This window comes from Bacillus rossius, chromosome 12, assembly GCF_032445375.1.
Source record: "Bacillus rossius redtenbacheri isolate Brsri chromosome 12, Brsri_v3, whole genome shotgun sequence".
NCBI classification, from domain to species: Eukaryota; Metazoa; Arthropoda; class Insecta; order Phasmatodea; family Bacillidae; genus Bacillus; species Bacillus rossius.
This window is the reverse complement of record NC_086339.1, coordinates 51,193,198-51,211,662: the sequence shown is the minus strand read 5'-3', so window position 1 is coordinate 51,211,662 and position 18,465 is coordinate 51,193,198. Positions and strand designations below refer to the sequence as shown.

The 18,465-nt window shown below is 42.3% G+C and overlaps 2 protein-coding genes across 2 annotated transcripts in view; both read right to left on the bottom strand.

The window, feature by feature from the left end:
* Positions 1 to 16,907, bottom strand: part of LOC134537214 (uncharacterized) — a 52,086-nt gene extending 35,179 nt beyond the window's left edge. Inside the window, exon 1 of the mRNA XM_063377478.1 lies at positions 16,838 to 16,907. Coding sequence (XP_063233548.1) covers positions 16,838 to 16,894 — 57 coding nt within the window. The 5' untranslated portion in view covers positions 16,895 to 16,907. The remainder of the gene's footprint in view (positions 1 to 16,837) is intronic.
* Positions 16,908 to 17,466: 559 nt separating this feature from the next.
* LOC134537980 (meiotic recombination protein REC8 homolog) overlaps positions 17,467 to 18,465 on the bottom strand; it is a 51,637-nt gene continuing 50,638 nt past the window's right edge. Inside the window, exon 11 of the mRNA XM_063378999.1 lies at positions 17,467 to 17,487. Coding sequence (XP_063235069.1) covers positions 17,467 to 17,487 — 21 coding nt within the window. The remainder of the gene's footprint in view (positions 17,488 to 18,465) is intronic.

Sequence of the window (18,465 nt, the reverse complement as noted above, 5' to 3'; positions counted from 1 at the left end):
AACGAATAAAGAAAAGCAAAGATGTGCAACAGAGAAAGGAACTGCAAACAGAACTCATCATTCATGAAAAACGAGCAAAAGCATTTTATGATATCTTATGGCACAGCAATGATCAGGAAATCACATTTAGCTTTGATTGCCAGAAAAACCAGCATATTCCTAAAATACCCGACCAGTCAGCATACTATCTAAGGCAGTTATATTTATATAACTTCACTATTTGTGTTGGAAATTCAAGAGAAAGCCAACGGAAGGAAAATATATTTTCTTATGTATGGCTTGAAGATGAATATAAGAAAGGATCAAACCAAATTGCTAGTGCCCTCCACCAACGATTATTGTCCGCAGACTTGACAAATTACAAATCAGTAAAGTTGGTAGCAGATGGCTGTGGAGGCCAAAACAAGAACAAAGTTCTTATAGGTATGCTCTGCAAATATCTGGCCGAAGACGCTCCTACATCAGTAAACCAAATAACTTTGGTATTCCCAGTACCTGGTCACTCCTTCATCCCTCCTGGCAGGATATTCGGACGGATTGAATCAGAAGTAAAGAAAAAGTCAACAATCCTTACTCGCCAAGATTACGAAAACATTATTGAATCCCATGCAACACTGAAACGTTAAGGAGAAGATTGTCCTGTATTGCATTGGAAAGATGCAGTTTCCAAAGTTATTAAAGAGCCCGGTCAATGGCATTTCAAACTTCAACCTTGCAAGAGGGTAATAATTATGCGAACTTCACCTGGTAAGTGTGTAATTAGGGGAGAAGTCAACTATAATACTGATATTGGAGAACCAAAAAGTGTGTTGAAATGTGGGAAAATGTTGTCAGCTATCAAACCAAAAGAAGAGAAAAAAGGGTTGCCACTTAAGAAAGAAAAAGTTAAAGATTTGAACACTTTGTTGAAAAATCACTTTGGTAATGACTGGGTTGAAATGGATAACCTATTATTCTTCAAAACTTTGTTTCTACAACAAGAATCATTAGTTGAACAAGTGGCAGAAAATGATTCTGATCTAGGGGAATTGTTAGAAGAAAAGTAAGGGCTGATACTTTAACAAGTTAATGGAAAATAGCCTTTGTATTTAGGTCTACATTAATTTTGGTTTTGGTATTCTTTTTATGCAGAATACCCATTGTGATGAAAGATTTATACAGAAAATATTGCATTCTATTTACCTTATAGAAATTTGATTGTATGTACATGAATGAAAATGTAAAGTATTTTGCATAGAGTATACCCATTGTGAATAAAGTTGATTACTGCAGCAAAATTGTGTTAACATTTATTTAGAATATTGTATTTATATCATTGTGTATCTGGTAAGATTTCTTCAGAGTATACCCATTATGTTATTTTAGTTGTATGCTGCAGCTAAATTGTATTTATTCTATTTCGAATCTGGTACACTTAGTATAAAGATTCCCCAGTGTTACATACTGCAGCAAAATGCATTAAGTCCTCCTAACTGCTGCAAAACTCGTTATGTCCAAACAGGTTTTGGAAATAACTTCGGCAATCAAAGTGAAAATTATCCGCTCTCTGGTTGATAAATTGTGATATTTATTGTATATTTATTAGTACATTATCCAAACGTCTATCTGCAATATTCCATTAACCACAGTTTTTTGCCCTTCCTGAAAATTCTGTTTGTCTGGATATAATGAGTTTTGCAACTGGACGACTCACTTGACAAAACAGACTATGACCAAAAAATTACTGATTTGATCACCACAGATCAATATACAAAACTGGTAAAAGACCCCACAGCCAGCATTGAAAGAAAAGTGTACCAAACTCTAAAAAAACATCAGAATCACATCCCAGACAAAACTAGATCAGAACTGACGCCACACAGCAGTAAAGCACCCCACATTTACGGTCTTTCAAAAATTCATAAACCGGACATGCCTCTGCGCCCGATCATCAGTTGTTGTAATGCCCTGTAACGCCCCTCGTGCCTCAAAATTGAATTATTTTAAATTAATTAAAAAAGAGCCTTGGAAACTGCTGGGCAAGAAAAATGAGACAATTAAGTTATTGACCAGAGGTGGCACGAGGTGGAGAACAAGATAATTTGGATCTCCCTGACACAAGGAGCTGGGGAGTTGGTGGATCTTTTAAGGGAACAAGGTATATCATAAATAAATTAACACTACACAAGTAGCTTGGTCTATAGGTTCCCTGTTTTATTATTAAGGAATTTTGTGTTCGTATTATTCAAACCTGACAATAAAAATCTTAGTAAATAACAAAGTTAAAGGGGGCGCCCCAGGATTAATTAAAACAGTACATGTTACACCTTAGCAAAAATTATTACATAATTAAAAATTTGAAAATTGCACCAAATTTGAATGTCCCAACAATTACATAGATGATTAGTTTTATTGATTCTACATATTCTTGAGGAAAGCACTGTTCGCTGGTAGGCTATTCAATCGATTAATGTAGTTCGTAGCTAGAAAGTGGGGGGGGGGGGGGGGGATGTTGATTTCACATTACCACCCGGGTCTTCAAAAAATAACGTCGGGTCGCGGAAACCTCTCTTCTAACGTGACCCGCAGTGGAGGTGCAGGACCATGAGCTGGGAGCAATTTCTCTCTCCAGCACTTCGACCCTGTCTGAAACCCAAATCAAATCCAAAACGAATTAGACTTGCTTCCAGACAGTCCTATACCGTCGGCGCAAAAGGCCAACAAACGGGAATGGGGGGGAAAAGAAAAAAATTACTCACCAACCAGGGTGTAGAGTTTGGAGCTCACTAGGTGACTCGCGCCGACATCAGGATGCCGCGGACCGAGAAATCAGGATGCGCGGACGAAACCGGAATTTTTAGAATTAAATAAGAAGAACGAAAAATTTAACTACGCATGACTTTTCTAAAAACTACCTCTGCCTGGCTACTGTACAAACGGGATCACATCCCTTAAGCAAACTGACTACATTCTCGTGCACGCGAAAATCGCCGTTCCCGCAAAAGCCTCTTAGCGCAGAGGGCGTAGAGGAGACGAGGTCAGTAGCCGAGGTCAGAGGGCTGAGTGCCCCGCCATCGGCCAAAGCACCTAATTAAATCGGGCGGTAAGGCCCCGGGTCAAAGGAGGGGGTAGGTTCGGTTCTAAGCCGAAAATTTCCGAAGGAGTCCGAGGCGGTCGTGACAACAACACGACATGCGCGCTCTCTACCGGACCGAAACGAAAACAAAGAACAATCGACTTCTCCGGGCAGCGAGAGGAAAGCATAGTGCCTTATGGCACCGCGACGCTGCCTTCTAGCGGCGTAAGGGGGAACTACTTGAGGTGGTGAGCAGACTTGCCACCAGGTGTCATGAGGGTAAGCTCTGCACGCTGGCGACCAGGCCCGCGGTTACTTTTTTGGCCGCTAGATGTCAGGGATGTGTCTGTCGGACCCGGGAGAAGGTTTTTGCATCAGGTCATCGTCCCGTCCGGTCACTGCTCTTAGCTTAATTTCTCAGAACTAAAGTGAGGAGGAGAGAGAGGAAGGGGGGGCAGAAATAGCCACTAAGGTGGGAACGCAGCTCCACTGGAGACTGCTTCGTGACGAGACATGCTTTTCTCAGCAGGCCTCTACAAGGTAGCGGCTTGCAGCCCAGGAGCTGCTCAAAGCAGTTTTGGTCATGCAGGGAATTAAAATTACAAACTCGGGACGTGACTGCAGGCGAGAGAAATTTCAACCGGGCTGACCATGTCCACATTAGACAGCAAAATATCAGATTGGCCCCCTGGGAAGGGGCTTCGGTCCACTGGCACAAAGTTTAAATCCGTGGCGTACACCGGCCTAACAAAACGTAAATCACCCCCATTAACAACCAGATAAATTAAAAAAATTAGAAATCCCAAAAGTTTTAAAATTATAGAAAAAAAATTAAAAAAAGGTGACGAAATGCCTAATTTCCGGCACATACTCCCCCGCTTGAATGCGGAGCATATAGGGGAAAAAAAAACAACACTTACACAGCTCAGTAAAACTAGTACCAGGTTCGCCTGTATCCTACTACTTATATTTTAACACCTTTGAGACGCGTCCGCCTCTCAGGTCCAACATATCGATAACCCTTAAACAAACTTATTAACTAAGAGCTTATTAACTAAGTGGCCACTTAAAACTAATACAACGTAAAGCTAGCATTCTTATTTCTAGTACCATGGATTTTTAAGACCTCGAGGATTTCTGGCATGCCTAATATTAGAGAGTTCCCTATGTTAGGGTAAAGAAAATTAAACACATCTACTTTAAGTCAGCCTGTGTTTTCTTTAGATGGGAGATGTGCGCTCTGGTCACGAATTCTCCTGAACTGGGGTCAGCTAGGCTAACCGTAACTGGCGTTAAAAATCGCTGTATTTGAAAAGGACCTCTCCAGCGGTACGCCAGCTTGGCGGAAAACTTATCCACTGCCTTGCTGAGTGGGTGTGCCTTACAAAGCACAAAATCGCCTACCCTGTAAGGGTTAGGAGATCGGTTTTCGTTGTATTTCTTTTTTCTGCTCTCATGAGCCAGGTTGAGATTTTTACGAGCTCTTCTCCAAATCTCCCTGATGTCTCTCGGATCATCGGGCAATAGGTCATTCAAAGACCAAAGATTTGAAAGAGGGGTATTAGGTCGGTAAGTGAACATGAGTTCGAAAGGAGTACTTTTGTGTCCTTCATGATGTGCATAATTAAAGGCCATTTGCAGCCACACCAAATTCGAATCCCATTTATCCTGCTCCTGCGCATGGTAAGCTATTAAAGCAGACCGGAGATTGCGGTTGAATCTCTCAGCATGCGAGGGCTGTGGATAATAAGGCGAGGTTGTGACGTGCAGAATGCCATGTGAGAAGCACATGTTCTTAAAAATCCTAGCCGTGAACTGGGTTGCATTATCTGACACTACTATAGACGGGACTCCCGACGTCTTGAAGATCAAATTACGTAGCGCAGATACAGTGTTTTCTGCGGTGGCTTTTCGCATGGGGATGAGCCAGACAAATTTTGTGAAGGCGTCAATACACACCAGCAGCATAGTGTTTCCTGTCTTTGAGCGCGGGAAAGGTCCGACAAAGTCTATAAACATCTTTTGCATGGGGCGCTCGGCCACATCTGAAGTTAAATAACCGAAACGAGTATTCTGCGCTGGCTTACTCAGCGCACAGATTTTGCATAGTTTCACCTGCTCGGTGATGTCCTTGTGCATGCCGTCCCACACGAAATGACGTCGGATAGCCTGAATGGTCTTATATATACCGAGGTGTGCGCCCACCGGCGAGGTGTGATAATAATGGAATATCATATTACGTAGATTTTGCGGGAGCACGATTTTGTATGTTTTTGATTGGGGGGTGCGTTTTTGCAACAGCCCCTTAGACATCCTAAAGTATTTTGGCGCCGTTCCCAAATTAAAAAGTTTAATAATACTGGAAATGTGTGGGTCAGCTTCCTGCTGGCTCTGTAAATCCTGAAATGCCAACGGAAACTCTGTCAATAGGGCTTGACATAAGAGTGGTGTTCCTTCGGGCGGAGCCTGAGTTGGGTTTTCGAAGATGCGAGACAGTGTGTCCGCTACTATATTCTGTGTGCCACGAATATGTTGGATTTTGAACTTCAAGGAGGAAATTTTCGCAATCCATCGCCCGAGTTTCCCTAATTGTTTCGGGTGTGCCAAAAGCCAGGCTAATGCCTGATTATCTGTCTCTAACAGGAATTCCCTGTGTTCTATAAATTGGCGGAATTTGTCAATGCCAAATACCACGGCGAGGCATTCTAATTCGTAGATCGAGGAGGCTTTCCTCTCGGCGTGGGTAAGTGTCCGCGATGCAAACGCAATGGGCTGTCTGCAGCCTTCGACTTCCTGTGACAGTACTGCGCCAATAGCCACACTGGACGCATCAGTCTGTAAAATGAAAGGTTTGGTGAAGTCTGCCATGCGGAGTACAGGCGGGGAAGAAATCGCCTGTTTCAGGAAATTAAAAGCTTTTTCTTGTTCCGGACCCCATGTGAAAGGTGTGTTTTTCTTACGCAACGTATTTAGTGGTGCTGCGTGCTCAGCGAAATTAGGAATATATTTTGAGTAAAAATTTGCCATACCAATAAAACGTGAAATACCCTTAGGGTTTGTGGGAGGCGGAAAATCACGAATAGCTTGAGTACGTGAAGGATCAATGGTGACTCCCTTGCTAGAAACCAGGTGTCCTAGAAAAGACAGTTCTTGGACTGCAAACTTAACCTTTTTTGTGTTGACAGTTAACCCCGCTTTACGAAATCTACTTAGGACTTCCTCTAAATGTTTGATGTGTTCTTCAAATGTTTCTGAATATACGACGACATCGTCTAGGTAGTTGTACACTGTTTTGAATTTTAGATCTCCTAGTATCTGATCCAGGAGTCGAGTTAGTACTTGGGCTCCCGTGGCAAGTCCGAAAGGTACTACTGTGTATTGGTACAAGTTCCAAGGGACACAGAAGGCTGTGATGGGTTTTGAATCCGCAGTAAGGGGAATTTGGTGGTAGGCAGAATTTAGATCAAACACACTAAAATATTTGGCTTTACTGAACCAATGAAAAGCAGTGTTTAGGTCTGGCAAAGGTATGTTTTGTATCACTATTTTCTCATTAACTTTTCTATAATCAATTACACATCGTTGTTGATCCTTGCCCTTAGGCACCAGAAAAGCTGGGGAACTGTAGGCGGAGGTCGAGGGTTCGATTACCCCTTTTTCCAAAAGCTCCTGAACATGATTGCGCATCGTCTGCATCTTAGGGCCTAAAAATTGATAAGGGTGAGATCTCACTGGTATTTTATCCGCTAACTCAATTCGGTACTCGACTAAATTTGTGCGACCTAGTTTACTAGTCAAGACATCTGGAAAACTACTGCATAATTTATCAATGGCGGCCCGCTGCTGTGTATTAAGGTGCTCGTGTGAAGTGGTGTTACCCTGATCCAAGATGGCTGCCGTTGGCTCGGCCGGAACTGAAACTATTTGTTCAGGGGTCCCACAAGGAATAGGATTACCCATGTTGAATTTGAAAACAAAATTCTTCGCCTGAAGATTAATGATTAGACCTGTCTTGGCAATGAAATCAGACCCGTAGATTAGGTCTGTGGCAAGTTGATCAGACACCAAAAATGGGAAATTCCATGAATATAAATCAATCTTCACCTTGATCACAACTGCTAACGTAATATTTAATGGCTGCTCTGAAGCTGTGAAACATTGTAACTTAGTGGTCTCAGTCCTTAGAATTAATTTGCTCTGTTTTAACTTGTTAAACAAACGCCCAGAAATTAGGCTGCGCGCTGATCCCGTATCAATTAGTCCCGATACAGTGTGTTCGCCAATCGTTGTTACTGCATACGGAATTACTGTAGGAATATTGCCAAAAATTTGGTGGCACTTTCTCTTGCCCTTATTTGTAGGATCAATACACGTTTTACATGAGTACGTGTGCGTTGAATTACCATTTCCCTTATTTTTGTTGTTTCTCCTGCTATTCAGCTTTCTTTGTTTATGTTTGTGAACTCGCTTGTTACTTTTATTCCTGGACTCCTTGTTGTTAGGATTATTGTTTTTGTGTAATGGTGTTTCTTGTGTACGGCCATTACTTGGCGCAAGTTGAACTTCCCACTTATAAGAAAAATTGTTAACACTCGAATTTTTCGGTGGCCCTGAATAAGGTTGTTCAGGCCACCGCGTTATGCGTTTTTTGGAGTGTCGCCATTTTGTTTGTTGTTTTTGTGGTAACACTGGGACAGGGAATGTCCGTCTCTTTTACAGAAATTACAATGTGCATTTTGTTGATATCTCCCTTGTGGCCTTGAAGAGAAAAATGTATTGCCCTGATGTTTCTGTGCTGCATTCTTATGTTGCGAATTACTGCGCTCCGTTCCCACGCTGCTACCTTGTTGGCTAGCGAATGTGGCTTGTTTATTTCGCTGAAAATCAGCGTATTCTATGTTTGTGGCGTGTACGCAAAGTTTATCTAGTTCAGCATAATTTTGGGGGCGTGCCTGGAACACTGAGCGCGAGCGCTCCGCTGGATTCAAACCGTCTAGAATCGTACTCACGACCTCTCTCTCGGAAACCTTTAGCCTGAGTACCTGGTTGGCTTCGCGTATGTCCGCCACGTAATTTGGCAAGGCTTCATTGCGCTGCTGCAGTCGGTTAAACCACTCCAACCGGATGTTTGTGAGTAGCCTACTCGGTATACAAAAATTTAACACGTCTTCATGAAACTCGTCGAAAGTGAGGTCATTCTCAATGGCTGCCATGATCCTCTCACTTAGGGGAGCTTGGGTGTACGGGTAAACAATTTCAAAAATTTGTTTGTCGGGAATCCCTCCCTTTTGCCGTAGCTTTAACAAGACTCGAAGGAAATCAATCAGTTTGTGTGCGTCCAGACCCGACGCCTCTGGCAAATCCTTGAGTAGCCTTTCTACAGGATGGGTGATTTTTCCGTAGAAACTGTAGCCAGTTTCTGGGGCTGTCGTGCTCCTCAACACTGAGTCGTGGGGCTGAGCCGCGGCTCCTGCCGGCCAAGGTGAAGGCTGGTTTTGTGGCACCGGATGCGACTGAATCTGTTCCCGAGTCGCACCCGAGGGGCTGACCTGTGGTGGAGTGATCTGGGGCGTTATGAGTGGCGGCTGCAAAACACCAGCACTCGGAAGTGGGGTGGTTTGCCATGAAGGAAACTGTGGCTGAAATTGAGCATAAGGGTTAAAATAGCCCTGAGTGGTCGGATACGGGAAAAACATGTTTGGTGGGTATGGTTGCGTCATTTGGTGTGCCATGGTTGGTAATCCCTGTGAAAATGTCACGCTAGTGACGGGGTGGGTTGTCACATGACTCGTTGTAATGTTTGTCGCCGCTGTCGTCGACTGCACAAGCGGCTCTGAATGAGTGGTAGATACGTGTATCGGTTGGTTTGGAAGCGACGTTAGTGGCTGTGAGTCAGGGGCTGCGTCTGGTAATCTGCTCGTTTCCGTCTCCTGTCTGTTTACCGTCGCCCGTACTTCTGATTGTCGCGTGTCGGGTTGCTCTACTCCCAGGGGCAAGCTAGGAGCGTCCCCTTCCGGGAAGGCGGGACAATCGATGCCTAAAGCCTGTGCCCCAGCCACATAATGCTGACTGCGTCGTGTGTCTTCCAAAACGGCTGCTCTCGCCGCCAATTTTGAATGGAAACCTGCCGTCTGTTGCAAACATCGTTCTACCTCTTTTATATAAATTCCATGGAGAAGGTCTGCCGAAAGCTGTTTCAGGTTTTGCAAACGTCGGGTAACATGTTTTAGCCTGACTATATGTCGCTCGACATTGGATAAATTTTCCTCCACATCTAGATAACTTACGAAAGCCGATATATCATAAAACTTGGCGCAAGCCAGGTTGAATTCTTCAGTTACATCTAAATCCAAATTCGATACACTAGTGGGCACGCCATCATGAAGGGCGGCCCTGAGCCTCTTCCTGAGGACTTGCACATTGCCACTGGAGGGCAAATTGCGTAGCTGTAACTCATAGGTCAGCTCATCTGACAGCAATAACTCCGGCTTAAACATACTGCTCGGACGTAAATTACTGCTAATTAAAACAAAAATTTAACACACATGTACGATTCAAACGTACACCATAAATACTCCTCTCTTAACAACTATCTTAATTTTAAATACCTCCTAAGGCTTCCTATATTAATATAAACTACCAACTAACCCCAATGCGCAGGGAGTAAGTCACACTTTCAAGGTGGGGGGGGTATGTGCCCAAACTTATTTGCGTATAAAGTCGCCGTGCTACTCAAACAACTGCGCGAACATCCCCTGTCAGGTTGACCTGCACCACCTGTATATGTCCACAAGGGGATTGACCTGCCGCTCGCAAGGTCGTCTGCCTCGACGGACAAGGGAGAGGGGTGTGCGGGAGGAAACGGCTGTGTCGTCGCCCTCAGATAACGGGCGTGTCGCTGGCTCAAGCGGGGTGATGGGGGGGGGGGGGGGGGGGGGGGGAACGCCAGCTGAGCCGAGTGATAAGACACGTCTCGCTGCCGGCCTGCTAGCGGACCGCACGCCGCGACTTCTTGCGCCGCGCGCAGACTAAGTCCACACGGGCCTTTAAAACTCAATCATAACTTTAAAATAGAAAAGCAATATAACTACCGGGTGTACCAGCGATCAGTTCACAATGTTATTATTACAAATTTGCTATCACAAAAATTTAATTAATTTTTTTTCTATATTTATTATTATTATTATTATTATTTTTATTTTTTTTTTAGGTATGCCTACTCGATTTAGGTATGCCTATAGACCAAACCATGCTCTGCTACCAATTGTAACGCCCCTCGTGCCTCAAAATTGAATTATTTTAAATTAATTAAAAAAGAGCCTTGGAAACTGCTGGGCAAGAAAAATGAGACAATTAAGTTATTGACCAGAGGTGGCACGAGGTGGAGAACAAGATAATTTGGATCTCCCTGACACAAGGAGCTGGGGAGTTGGTGGATCTTTTAAGGGAACAAGGTATATCATAAATAAATTAACACTACACAAGTAGCTTGGTCTATAGGTTCCCTGTTTTATTATTAAGGAATTTTGTGTTCGTATTATTCAAACCTGACAATAAAAATCTTAGTAAATAACAAAGTTAAAGGGGGCGCCCCAGGATTAATTAAAACAGTACATGTTACACCTTAGCAAAAATTATTACATAATTAAAAATTTGAAAATTGCACCAAATTTGAATGTCCCAACAATTACATAGATGATTAGTTTTATTGATTCTACATATTCTTGAGGAAAGCACTGTTCGCTGGTAGGCTATTCAATCGATTAATGTAGTTCGTAGCTAGAAAGTGGGGGGGGGGGGGGGGGGGGGGGATGTTGATTTCACATTACCACCCGGGTCTTCAAAAAATAACGTCGGGTCGCGGAAACCTCTCTTCTAACGTGACCCGCAGTGGAGGTGCAGGACCATGAGCTGGGAGCAATTTCTCTCTCCAGCACTTCGACCCTGTCTGAAACCCAAATCAAATCCAAAACGAATTAGACTTGCTTCCAGACAGTCCTATACCGTCGGCGCAAAAGGCCAACAAACGGGAATGGGGGGGAAAAGAAAAAAATTACTCACCAACCAGGGTGTAGAGTTTGGAGCTCACTAGGTGACTCGCGCCGACATCAGGATGCCGCGGACCGAGAAATCAGGATGCGCGGACGAAACCGGAATTTTTAGAATTAAATAAGAAGAACGAAAAATTTAACTACGCATGACTTTTCTAAAAACTACCTCTGCCTGGCTACTGTACAAACGGGATCACATCCCTTAAGCAAACTGACTACATTCTCGTGCACGCGAAAATCGCCGTTCCCGCAAAAGCCTCTTAGCGCAGAGGGCGTAGAGGAGACGAGGTCAGTAGCCGAGGTCAGAGGGCTGAGTGCCCCGCCATCGGCCAAAGCACCTAATTAAATCGGGCGGTAAGGCCCCGGGTCAAAGGAGGGGGTAGGTTCGGTTCTAAGCCGAAAATTTCCGAAGGAGTCCGAGGCGGTCGTGACAACAACACGACATGCGCGCTCTCTACCGGACCGAAACGAAAACAAAGAACAATCGACTTCTCCGGGCAGCGAGAGGAAAGCATAGTGCCTTATGGCACCGCGAAGCTGCCTTCTAGCGGCGTAAGGGGGAACTACTTGAGGTGGTGAGCAGACTTGCCACCAGGTGTCATGAGGGTAAGCTCTGCACGCTGGCGACCAGGCCCGCGGTTACTTTTTTGGCCGCTAGATGTCAGGGATGTGTCTGTCGGACCCGGGAGAAGGTTTTTGCATCAGGTCATCGTCCCGTCCGGTCACTGCTCTTAGCTTAATTTCTCAGAACTAAAGTGAGGAGGAGAGAGAGGAAGGGGGGGCAGAAATAGCCACTAAGGTGGGAACGCAGCTCCACTGGAGACTGCTTCGTGACGAGACATGCTTTTCTCAGCAGGCCTCTACAAGGTAGCGGCTTGCAGCCCAGGAGCTGCTCAAAGCAGTTTTGGTCATGCAGGGAATTAAAATTACAAACTCGGGACGTGACTGCAGGCGAGAGAAATTTCAACCGGGCTGACCATGTCCACATTAGACAGCAAAATATCAGATTGGCCCCCTGGGAAGGGGCTTCGGTCCACTGGCACAAAGTTTAAATCCGTGGCGTACACCGGCCTAACAAAACGTAAATCACCCCCATTAACAACCAGATAAATTAAAAAAATTAGAAATCCCAAAAGTTTTAAAATTATAGAAAAAAAATTAAAAAAAGGTGACGAAATGCCTAATTTCCGGCACAGCCCCATGCCAGAAACTATCAAAATACCTCCTGAAAATTGTTGAGCCACTAGCAGGACAGACAGATACTTTTGTCAAAGATTCCAATCATTTTATTTCTATAGTCCAAACACTGAAAATAGAAAACAACGATACACTGGTGAGTTTTGATGTCCAAAGCCTCTTCACTAATGTGCCAGTAGCCGAAACACTCAGCATTGTCAAAGCCAAATTGGAGGCTGATCCAACTTTAAAGGACAGAACTGTAATACCAATCCCATCCATCATGGAAATGATTACCCTCTGTGTCACCACGACATATTTCCAGTTCAAGGATATTTTCTACAAACAGACCGATGGCATGGCAATGGGCTCTTCTCTTTCACCATTTATGGCCAATATATTTATGGAAAACTTTGAGCAGGAAGCACTTAGCAAAAGTAATAGCCCTCCTAAAATCTGGCTCCGCTATGTAGACGACACCTTCACTGTCTGGCAACATGGACTTGAAACTTTGGAGGAATTTGTGAACCACCTCAACTCTCTGAGGCCATCAATAAAGTTCACCAATGAAAAAGAAACCAATGGTAGCATTCCTTTCCTGGACGTACTAGTCAGCAGAAAAAACAACAGTCTGGAAACCAAAGTATACAGGAAACATACGCACACAGGCCAATACCTTAACTTTGCATCCAACCATCCCAAAACAACAAAAACTGGCATAATTCACACACTAACTAACCGAGCTGAGATTATTTGTTCTGATGAGAAATCTATTGCGGTTGAACACAATTATATAAAAAAAGGAACTCATAGCCAATGGTTACCCTGCTAACACCATCAAACAGCATATGAAATCCAACAAAACACTCAAACCCACAGAAACTGATAAACTGGCAGGAACTCTAGTCATTCCGTATGTTCAAGGGCTCTCAGAAAAAATAAGACGCCTGGGAAACAAATATGGACTCAAAACAGCTTTCCGTTCTAAATCTACTATTAAAAGCATTGTTACAAAGGTGAAACCAGCCACAGAAAAATTACAAACTCACAACTGTGTGCATCAGATCCCCTGTGAATGTGGCCACGTGTACATAGGTGAAACTGGCAGAGCTCTATCCACCCGAATCAAAGAACACAAAAACAACTGTAAGAAGGGTGAAACCCTAAAATCCAAACTTGCTGAACATACATGGGAAAATAGCCACAAAATTCTCTGGGAAGACTCCACACCACTCATACAGGAATCCGATAAAATAAAAAGGAAAATCAAAGAATCAGCTTTCATTATTAGCAATAAAAATATTTTCAGCCAGCAGAGCATTGAATTAAAAAATATGTGGATCCCTTTGATTAAGAGAGAAACATCCCTGCAGCACAAAACAATAGCCAATACTCAACCTACAATAACCAATCCGCTTTAACTCCATGGTGCACAGCCAATGAGGAGTCAGCTTGTCTGCCATTGGCTGAGCAAGATGTAGTCCATTTTCTGATAAATATCCTCATTTTTCCAGCCCCTTCTCAGTTGCACCTGTGTTTCCGTACCATGTGCGTCTCTGCCTGAGGACGGGAGCAGATAGCAGTTCCCGAAACGTCGCTTGTTTCTGTTTTAGAAAACTGTTGTGTTTGTTTCGTCTTTTCGTTTGGTCGTTTTTTGGCTCATTTTGACTGTTGTGCTGAATTTTTTTTTTTTTGGGTTCAATATTGTTTGTGCTGTCATTTGTGGGGGTTTTTTCGTTTCTCTTTTTTTTTTTTTGGAAAACTATTGTCTTTTCGTTTTGCTGTGTTTTTTGTCTCGTTTCAACTGTTGTGTTGAATCTTTTTTGGGTTCGGAATTTTTTGTGCTGTCATCATTTGTGGGTTTTTTTTTTTCGTTCTGTTAGTCCATTTTTCTTTGTTTTTTCCTTGTTTGTTGACCATATTCCTGTTGTGGAATATTGTGTGGCGTTCAATCCTGACAACAGCAATTTTTGCTTAATTTGTGTTTTTTTGTAGTTTTCTTCTGCAGACATACATGTGCTAAGCAATGGCGTATGTCCAAAAGCCTACATCAAGTTATGTATTTTATCTCTCAAAGACTTGGTGGAACCTACAGATTCGAAGCAATTCAATACCCCGAAGATCTTAATGAAATTTAAGAACAACCGTTACTAATACTTATCTTTATAACACTATCTAACAATGTTTCAGAACATCAATTACAGCTCCGTAGGCGCCAAAACTTTAGCTACTAGCGACTTTAACAATCGCACACCGTTCGTTCACTATTTGTATTCAAAATGAAGCTAATGGTCTATTATTATTCAAAGCATCTGTATAATTTCATTTAATTTATTTAAAAACCGACATTATAGGTTTGAATTTATCTGCAACATTAATTTATTCCAAGTCAAATTCTCTAGTTACACAAGAAAGTAATCTTAGGCCTAGCGCGCACGAGTGACTTTTGTCACGTGACAAAAATATTTCTGTCACTGTCACGTCACCATCAACGCGGAGTGCGCTCACGAAGGATGACAGTCACCAAACCTTTTGGAAATCCAAGGTCATTTGTCGACATGGATTTGGAAGAGACAGTCATAATTTGCGAATTAGTAAGACAGGCTAATAAATGGAAAGTTTTACACTATGTTTTATAAACTTCGGCATCATCCAAAGAAATTTTTTCGGTATTTTCGAATGAGTGTTGGAAGTTTTGATGAATTACTGTGCCTTCTTACACCTGCATTAACATACAACAATACAAACATGAGATTGTCTGTCCCAGCTGAAGAAAGACTTGCTGTAACATTAAGGTATGTATACACAAATAAATAAATTTAATTGATAATATTTAATGTTTTATGATGTGTTTGTTTATTTAAACGTATTATTACAATCACAAGTAGACAATATGACACACATACAAATTATACAATACTTACATATTGTTACGATTTACCGCGGGTACGTAAGGATAGCCCAATTAAAGATTTTATCACACACACAGTTTTATTTATTACCACTACTTGTCACTTACAATTAATCTTCTAAGATGGCAAATAATTAACTACACTTAAAGAAATGTCAATTCCCCAGTCACTCGTTCCACACACCTCGCTGGGCCGCACCTCTGGCGCAACTCTCACCGCAGCACCCCTCGCGGGGTGAGTGCACGTAAAATTATTACAGTGAAAGCCCGTTGTAGCGAATACGGTCTATAACGTAAAGTTCGCTATAACGATAATTGCCATCGGCACCGTCAGTTTTGCATATGCTGCGTAGGATAAAAATTTCGGAAATAATGAATGCAGCGTGGGCTCATTTTCGCTATAGCGATAGATTACACACCTGTAATTTTGCTCTAAAACAATGAGAAAACATCTACAATTTCCTTAATAAATGAGAAACAGCTTCGCACAATTCCACGCGTCCGGCAAATGAAACAACGCGCATGATGTGGCCGTCTTGGCAACACCGCACAAGGTGGGGCCTCACAGCGAGCATAGCTTGCCTCGCGGCGACGAAAGCAAGTGTTGTTAACCCACTGCGACAAGGCCCCGCTGCGAGCATTACTTATTTATAATCACGCTTGCCACGGCTGATGATAATGTTGACGTGTGCGGGGAGTTGACAAACACGGAACTTGTCGAATTCGTCTCTTCTAATCAAAACGAAGCGGCGTCTGAAGATGATGACAATAATGACGATGAACCAAGAGACGTATCTGTTCCGTCGAAAACGTCAATGATGGAGGCACTTGACACAGTCGTTTTTATCAGCATACAAATGCTTCAACAAAAGATTTGATGAACTTCCAAGGGGTCCAGTCGTTTATTTTGTCTGAAAGTCTAGTGAAATCAAGGCAAATGAAAATTGATTCATTTTTTAAAAAGTGATTTTTAATTTTGTGTTGTTTTTTTTCAAGGGTCTGTACGAGTGATTATTTTTGTGTTACTGACCAATTGTCGGAAAAATTATTTTATATAATTTGTATAGTTGTCCAACGTAATTAGAGATTTTGAAATTTTTTTTTTTTGTGTTTGACATTTTTCATAGGTGTCAACGTGAGTAATAATGTGACAAATTTTAAAATAAATTTCACTACATCTTTGAGTTTACATATTGTTAGTAAGTATTCAAAACTCCGCAAATATGCACCCGATATCATCAGCTTAGCACACGTCTCCAGCAAACCAGCTGCGGTCAAAGCGACAGGATGCAGCCGGCATGACCTTGCGTGACCTTGCCCGCCCGTCCATGTAAACAAACAGCTGTGCGCTCAGCCACGATGTGCGTGACGGCCTTATCACGGCCACGCGGTCTCATATTTCGCAGTCGGCAAGTGCTGATATAGCTTAAAAATGTTATTTTAGTAAATTTTATGTATACTTCCTTTACTTTTGTTGTGAATTTCCATATTAAAAACAAGCGAGAAAATAATATATGTTAAAAATGCTACAAAAATAATATTTTTTTTAAATTTTGGCTATAACGAAAATTCACTATGTATAACATAAACTCTTGGCGCCGTTATAAATGTACGTTATAAGGGACTTGTGAAGTGGCCACTGACCTGCTGCTCCTCACTGATGTGGAGCAGCCTCGCGCGCAGGTCGAAGGTGGTCTCCATCTCGCTCTGCAGGCTCCGCTGGAACAGGAGGGTGAGCGCGCGGTGCGTCGCGCGCGCCGGCCTCGTGCCCATCTCCCGGAACAACTCCTCCAGGCCTCGCTCCCCGCGGGCACGCACCCGTGCCACGTCCTCTCTCGCCAGCTGCAACACCACGCTACCATCATCCTGCTGCAAGTCTGATCCAACACCACCTGCCAGTCCATCCAATGGCAATCAAGTTTCAACGGGGGAGCCAAAATTGAAAAAAGGAAACACTGTACTGAAGTGGAAACTGAAAGCAACAATAAAGTTGGCTGCAGCGAAGTAAACAGCAAAAATTCAACTGAAAAAAAAAGTGAGTGAGTCTTTAAGTACTCGCCAGTGATGTGTAAACATCTAACATCAGTAACGAGCAAACTCATGTGTTCTCATGATGCAAATAAACTTATCATATGCGTTACTTGCATGATTAGTCTAGGACTAATCAAGAGTAGTTTTATAAACCTAGCCGTAGAAAAACCACGTGGCAATGTGTCGCCCTGTTCAATGCTGAGTGTGATAAATATTCTCCTTTAAAGTACATACTTTCTACACTAGCCGCTAGGATTCGCTGCCTGAATCGTAAACGTTGATTGCTACCATCACGCACAGATAGTAACAGGAAATACAGCACTAAAAAGCAAAAAAGACTCAAAAAATACTAAACTCTGGCTATGGACTTATACTATCATAAAGTTTTATTTTGTAATACCTATGAAAATTCATGGACATTCATATCTTAGTCAATGTAATTATTTATTTAAATTTTTTTACATAAAAATAAAGGATATAGGCCTACCTAGTATGAAATAATAAAGCCAATGGAATGAACTAAGTATTTAATAAAAGGTACTATAGCAATAATATAAGCAAATAAAATGTATTCACATATATTTGCTTAAGCATAATTTGTATGATTCAGTAATCAGTTACAAAATAAAAGTATTTTTTTTTCTCCCCCCACTACATACAAGGTTTGAACCAAGTCAAAAATTACCCTTTGAGCTAATCAACCACAATTCTGCCACTGCACTATCGGGACAATTGGAGTTTGAGAAGGTGACTAGGTATTATTAACAGTGTAATGCCAGCTTTCTTACGTATTTTGAAACTTGGGAATATGTTTTACTGTGACTATTTTAGTTTACCAGGTATATTCCACGGTAGTTTCACTATCATAAAGTTTCATTTGACACACCAATATACTTGGTATGTTCCCTAATGTTTACGAAAGTGACTATATAAGGGTTTATTTTGATATAAGCGAGTCCACCATTTTTGTGTCACATATCCGTTCATTAACTTCCATACCGTTTTCACTTAATTACTCCTACCAATTGCTGTATACAGAGAGCTAAAATGTTTGCATCTCAAAAATCTGAACATATGTAGCTCAGTTGGTGTCGGATTACCGAATGACAATAAAAAGGTGCGGTAATGACAAAAATACTAATAACAAAATAACATAATTATTCTAATTACATCAATAACTGCAATAGGTATTTGCAGTAACATTTTTAGAACCTACCCATTGGTGAACTTAATGGATAACA